This window comes from Daldinia caldariorum, assembly GCF_022478825.1.
Source record: "Daldinia caldariorum strain CBS 122874 unplaced genomic scaffold F4812scaffold_4, whole genome shotgun sequence".
NCBI lineage: Eukaryota > Fungi > Ascomycota > Sordariomycetes > Xylariales > Hypoxylaceae > Daldinia > Daldinia caldariorum.
This window is the reverse complement of record NW_025953040.1, coordinates 1,792,350-1,798,532: the sequence shown is the minus strand read 5'-3', so window position 1 is coordinate 1,798,532 and position 6,183 is coordinate 1,792,350. Positions and strand designations below refer to the sequence as shown.

Here is a 6,183-nt window from a genome sequence, read left to right as displayed (position 1 = left end):
ACTCCCCCCTCCTCCCTCTCCCCCCCCCCCCCCCCCCCCGCCCGCCCCCCCCCCCCCCCCCCCCCCCCCCCCCCCCAAGTAGCAGCAACAGCGTATTGCAGAATGTGTAAGGATATTATTTCCTATTTGCATACCCTAACTGTAATGATGCATAGTGCCATAACCGCATTGGCATGTACCTCCAATGTCCCCGAGGGACGACGAGGACAGTAGTCTATACCTACACGAATACATGCATACATAAGGAGGTAGGTACCTCGCCCTCTTCCTCTCGCCGCAACCCTTTCAATAAAACCCGTCGTTGCGAACTCCCGTGTAGATCCAAGTCAACGTAGCCGTCTCCAAGTTCGGCACCTTCAACGACGGGCCCAGCGTCTCGTCCTCGGCGAACTTCTTCAGCCAGCCCTCGAACGTGCCCTTCAAGTCGTGGACCTGGTACCCGCGCGGCTGCGGGTCGTGGATGCACTGCTTCGAATGATGCCTCGGCAACTGGGAAGATTGCTGGTTGTAATGCTGGTGCTGGTGCTGGTGCTGCGCCTTTTCCGCCTCCGTCCTGTCGTCCTCCGGCTCGTACCTCACTAGCCGGCTCTGATACGGCCGGCGAAGCCAGTAGTTGTCGAGGTTGAAGTTGACATTGAAGTTGAAGTGGTATGATTCGTACAAGTCGTAATGGCGCCAGGGTAGGCTGCGCGGGCGGTCCGGGCCGCAGCACTTGAACCGGAGGCCGAACGCGGAGCGCTGGTAGACGACGAGGATGATGGTCTCGAGCTGACGAAACTTGGATATGTACTCGAGAAACCGGGCCATGTTGCGCTTCGTCTGGACGCTCCGGTGAAACATTCGTAGGTGTAACCCGGTGTGCAGACCCCACGACGTGCCAAGAGCCAACCTGGTAGCGCTCCGACGGATCGGTTCAATCTGGCTGAGGAGGCGAACCACTTTCAGAAGCCTCTTCACTTGTAAGTACGAGTCAAGTAGAATGATGTCTCGGCAGAGATCTAGGTGCTTGACCGTTCCGGAAAATGCGATGGGCTTGTAGCGACGCAAAACCGCTTGCCGGGCATCACGGCAGACTCGTGCTATAGAGGGCGGGGGTTCGTTGCGGACGTCAGCAAACATCAAACGGCCTGACGCCGTGGTTTGAGATTGCGCGGTCGACGGAGAATCAAGGACTTCAAAAACCCTCGGCTCGGGAAGAGCGTATCCCCATATCATATCCCGTAGTTCTAGCGGCAATCTTCCAAATTGCGGAAAGGTTAGTTCGGTAGCCATCGTGGGTCGTCAAGTCAATGTTCGCTCTGGTGATAGATAGGTCGTAATAGTATTAATATCCAAGTTTTGTAGATTTGACCTTTTTTCTTCTTCTTTTTCTTCTGCCACAATTTTCTAAATACCGTCCGTGGCACGTCCTACCGCTTACGCTTGAGAGTCGGTCCGGTACTGTGGAAACGTAAAAGCCGATACGAAGGTGGCTAAACTGGCAGAAGCCAATGCAAACTCCTGCCAGCTACAGCCTCGAAACACCCTCAACTGTTTGAATCTATCAGCAACGATTCCCGAGGCTTCCAACTTCAGCCCCAAGATCCTTTGAACAAATTAAAAATGCCTCGTAAGGTGCCCTATATCGGGTTTCGTAAGTCCGTAAGTCCCTCCTTACGAGGAGCGACAAGCGATCCACGTCGCTGTGTAAAGTTGGCCACAAAGCGGATTGTTCAAGTTGGCGTGGAGGAGGCCTCGAGCAATAAGCCACGACTTTAGTTACTACGCCGCGCTTCTCTTAAACTCTGCCGCTAAATCCAATGTAAAAACTCAATGACGTGTTCTGACACCGACGGGAGAAAGGCAAAATCGGACTGAATCCAGGAGGAAGAAAAAAGGAGTAAATTTATTCACAGGGGTTCTGCCAGGAAGGAGCCGAGCCAACATATGATGTAAGATGTTTATGAGATTTAAGAGTCAACTTTTAAGGTCACTGGTAGAATATGTACCAAGAAATGCGTAGGATGCTTGGATCACATGGGTCGGCGTCTCCAGAATATTAGAGACAGCTGGAGCCGCTAAGGGAAAAGGGTGGCTTGCAAAAAAAAAGAAAAAAAACCCTTTTTTTTCTTTTTTTCCTTTTTTGCTTCTTTACTCAGATGTAAAAAAAGGTTGGTTGGGGGTAGACAGCAAATAGTTTAAGCCAGCCAGCCAGCCAGCCCGGTCATGTGGGTATGGGACGGACTTGTGAGCGAAAGACCAAGGGCGACGAGCTAACAGGTCCTAAGAGGACGCTTGAGCGGCGGAAACCTTCCAGAAAGAGACATGGATGGGGGTGATGGCACAATACGGACGCATACAATCAGCTACGAGTCGGGGCGCTGACGTACAACCAACGTAGCGAGGCAGCTCCTGAAAAGGGAAGCTGAAGCGTGCTGGAGAATCCTATGAAAACGATCCGCGGGTTAATAAGACTACCACTATGTACGATAGCCACGAGAAGTTTCGAGGCGATAGATAGAAAGCTTACATGCGTTAGGCGGTAGACGAATAGGGAGTCGAGACATGCGACGGTCGGAACTGGTCTATAAATGGAACAATTAAGTTGGATATTAATACGTTAGACAGTTTTCCCAACGCCGGTTCGCCTTTCTTCGTGCTACGTTGGAACCCTGCCGCTGTGGCACACGTGCAGATATCACGCAGCAGACTACAGTAGACTATCATATCCAAGACGGAGGCTAGAGCAGCTGACATCGACCTAGAGGGTTTTATAAGGGGGGTTGCTAGCGATGCTACTGTGTGTGCGGCTTCTGGCGACTTAATAAAGCCCCATGCTGGTGGGATATAAGTCTGCTGCGTGACGTTGCATGAGGGGAAGGAATTGGGGGTTCGACGACGAGAATATAACAAAAGGATACGCAGACAAGCCAGACAAACCAGAGTCAGGGCTGTAGACGAGGCTTGCCAATGGGTCGAAACACATTAAACGGATTAGCTAGCCAGTCATTACCAGTCATTAGCTGGTATTGTATGTAATAGCTTCCCCGAAAACCCGGAGTCCTTCTTCTCGGCGGAAGATCCATGGATGCGTACAGCACATAGAGGAAGAGAGAGTACCTAACCGTTATTGGTCATGATATATGGGTAACAAGGTTGAATACAGTCGGATTCAGTCGGACTCGGTCGACCTAGTCGACCCAGAAGCCTACATGTATCCGTAATTTACCCCTAGGACGGACATGCGCACACGTATGCCCCTCTTACTCCCACTTTCCACTTCCCATTCTCACTTGACGGGGGAGCTTGCGGGGATGCGCCGTAGAAGGGGTGAGAGGGTGAGCAATAGAGAAGGAAAAAGGCCTAGGATGTTTGAAATATGGAAAGGGATCCAAGTGGACGGGTTTATATTAAAAACAGCATGATCGTTTCCGGAAGGGGGCCAGCTGTTCCAAGGGTCCTTTGAGGCTTGGAGGCTTGGTCACAGTAGAGCGTCTAGATTTATAAGACGGGAGGGGAAAAAGACTGCATTCGTAGTAATTTGTTGGAGAAAAGCAAATTTACTTCCTACTTTTTAATCCTTCTGCTGGTTTCAAAAACATTGAATTGAACCCGCTTCAGTTTGATGTGCAATGCGACTTTGAGAAAGTGGAGCATTGGGAATTTCAAGTCTGAAGCTTGGATTTGGAACTTGGAAGCAAGTTGGAGGCAATGAAACCTCGGAATAATTATTCAAGTTTATTTGGGACAATATCGGATGAATTTATTTTATAATTCCTATCGATAGATTAGGAGCATACCTCTTATGTAATCGCCCGTTACAATTTACGTTAACTTACTAAGTACCTAACCTAACGCAACTAGTGTATGCAGGTCTTCACAGTATATCGTACAGTATCGGTTCCGTATCCGAACTTCTACCGTGTTCCGACGCTAGCAGAGCAAATCAAAAACCGAGCGCGATGCGACAAAATTTTATTCTTCTTTTCTTCTTTTTCTTCTTCGTGCGGCTGGCATGACATAACATTTCCCGTGTTGCTCGAATCCCATTCTTCCTTCAGTGGAATACACCTCCATGGATACATAGCGTCAGTCATGCCACAGAGTAATTAAAATTGCAAGCCGGCGATTTTACTTCTGAAGTCGGTTCGAGCTCCGAAGCCTTTGATCGCTTCTTCGAACCGCAGTAAAGATGCTGGACATAAAAAACGGCCTTATATCCATCTAACTCAGCTTACGAGAGAGCGAGGGAGAGAAGGAGAGGCTAGCTGGGAGAAGGGTTTTTTTTTTCTTTGTTCTCTGCTGTTGGACAAGAATAAATGTCTATCCAAGACATGATTGCAATCTTCGGGAATAATAGTCTTCCTAGGGGATTCAATCTTGACCTACGTTGCTTACTCAACACAGTGGCTTGGTTCTTACATATCATATTAAGTGTAAAATTTATCACTTGTCACTGACTATAGTAATAAGGAAGAATATGCGAATCCGTGAGGGTGGCGATGAGGTCAGAACTAAACTCGATGGCCAACAGGATATGCAGATCAGTAGAATCTCCATCAACTCCAATGCAGGAAATTAACTGGTTGGTCACCACGATGTTTGGTGGTGACACCAAATAGATGGACAGACACATATGCCAATCATGACCTTGTTAACACTTTCTGTGGCTGTAGACGAGAATGGAAAGTCATACTGAGCATTCCGGTCATTGATGACATCTATCTATATAGATGCAGTTCATTGCGTTCCATTCGTTGCTTGCATTCGTCATAAGTAATAGTGTCCACGATTGGTGCTTGCATGCCCACCCAATCTTTTTTTTTTCTTTTTTCTTTTTTCCCCCTCTTGTAGCACTCTATTCACCTTGCTCGTCGCCGATCTTTTCAAGCTTCCCCATCTCCCTCTTCTCGCCAGACTCGCCAATAAATCTTATTCGGTCTATCCGGACCTTTTCGCCATCTCCATCACCGTCCACGACGAAGATGACGAGACTAGTAATGTTTTGGAAGCGGACGAATCGCAGTGGCAGACTCGCAGTACCGTTAGAGTTCCAGTCGCTCTCGCTAATCTCAATGGTCTGAGTCGGGTCGATATCGTCGGCTTCGTCGAAGCCTAGGTTGTGCGGTCGGTTTGTGAAGAGCTTGAGAGTCTTGGGCCGCATAGGTACGTCATCGTCGTCTTCATCATCAGTAGGCGGCAGAGAAGTGATCTAGCAAAGTTCGTTAGTTAGCTTAATACCAAAACCATATGTAGCGGAACAAGCTTATATACCTGTATTGTGTGGAGCTTGATAGCGGAGTTGAAGGGAGTATAAAGGAGTAACTGCTCGTCCGTATCGCTCTCTACCCAGTCCTTCTCATTGCTTTCAGCCTTATCCTTGGATAACGCCGAAGGTTTGCTCTTACTGAAGAGAGTTCTGACAGAGAAGTGGCTCTCATCGGCGTTCAGTAATTCTAATCCTCGCACATCAATAGTGTCGGAGATGTCCATGTATCCTCGGGGTAGATCAGCTCCCCTCCAAGCGATACCTCCCGAGCCACCACTGCCACTGCCCTCCCCTTGAGTAGCATGCTCGATGTTATGACTCAGATTCTCGATGATTGTTTGTAGCTCCTTCGGATTAGCACCCTTGACCCTTTCAGCAACAACCCCATCGCGGAACACTATGAATGTGGGCAGATGCGTAACACGGTATTCGGCTGCGACAGCCTTAGCTCCTTCAGCTTCCGTATTAACCTTGACGAAGGTTGCAACTTTGGGGCGTGAAAGAGATTTTGACAGTTGCTCGAAGAAGGGTGCAATTTGTTTACATGGTCCGCACCAAGTCGCGTAGACTGCGCGTTGGAGCAATTTGTCAGCTTTCGCGTCGTAGCTATGATGACGATGGCGGGGCAAGTTGTTGGTGGTGGTAGTGGTGGTGGTAATAACTTACAGTCTGCGACCACAATGCGCGAGCTCTTTAAGAACTCGTTGAACTGATCAACCGAGGTGATTTCTGTAGGTTTGGCCATCTTTATTGCCAGGTGAGGATGATGTAGGAGCTATTATGAGGTAGGTACCGACTTAGCCTAGCAGTTGAAGAGTAAAAAGACCCAAGGTTTAAAGACTTGCACTGGGGGACGGCAGGACGGCCGATGGGTAGTGGGGGAAGAAACAGCAATCCCTGCCAGGTACGAGGGGAAGAACCCCCCAGAAATAGGA

General features: G+C 49.0%; 2 protein-coding genes across 2 annotated transcripts; both read right to left on the bottom strand.

The window, feature by feature from the left end:
- Positions 1–249: 249 nt before the first annotated feature.
- Positions 250–1,437, bottom strand: F4812DRAFT_316003 (uncharacterized protein). Its single transcript, XM_047931387.1, has one exon. The coding sequence runs from the start codon at positions 1,270–1,272 to the stop codon at positions 286–288; it is 987 nt and encodes a 328-aa protein (XP_047792474.1). The 5' UTR covers positions 1,273–1,437; the 3' UTR covers positions 250–285.
- Positions 1,438–4,727: 3,290 nt separating this feature from the next.
- F4812DRAFT_421682 (DUF1000-domain-containing protein) lies at positions 4,728–6,119 on the bottom strand. The gene is made up of 3 exons (XM_047933581.1): positions 5,915–6,119; positions 5,254–5,816; positions 4,728–5,191 (listed from the first exon to the last, which is right to left on the bottom strand). Exons 1-3 carry the CDS (start codon positions 5,991–5,993, stop codon positions 4,838–4,840), a joined length of 996 nt encoding a protein of 331 aa, XP_047792473.1. The 5' UTR covers positions 5,994–6,119; the 3' UTR covers positions 4,728–4,837.
- Positions 6,120–6,183: the final 64 nt, after the last annotated feature.

What these genes read in the sequence shown, in the direction of transcription:
- F4812DRAFT_316003 (XM_047931387.1), bottom strand. Translation starts at nt 1,272, where the DNA reads ATGGCTACCGAACTAACCTTTCCGCAATTTGGAAGATTGCCGCTAGAA.
- F4812DRAFT_421682 (XM_047933581.1), bottom strand. Translation starts at nt 5,993, where the DNA reads ATGGCCAAACCTACAGAAATCACCTCGGTTGATCAGTTCAACGAGTTC. An exon ending in GCGCATTGTGGTCGCAGACT is followed by an intron (nt 5,817 to 5,914) that starts GTAAGTTATTAC and finishes TCCAACGCGCAG; the next exon opens with TCTACGCGACTTGGTGCGGA. An exon ending in TCAAGCTCCACACAATACAG is followed by an intron (nt 5,192 to 5,253) that starts GTATATAAGCTT and finishes GAACTTTGCTAG; the next exon opens with ATCACTTCTCTGCCGCCTAC.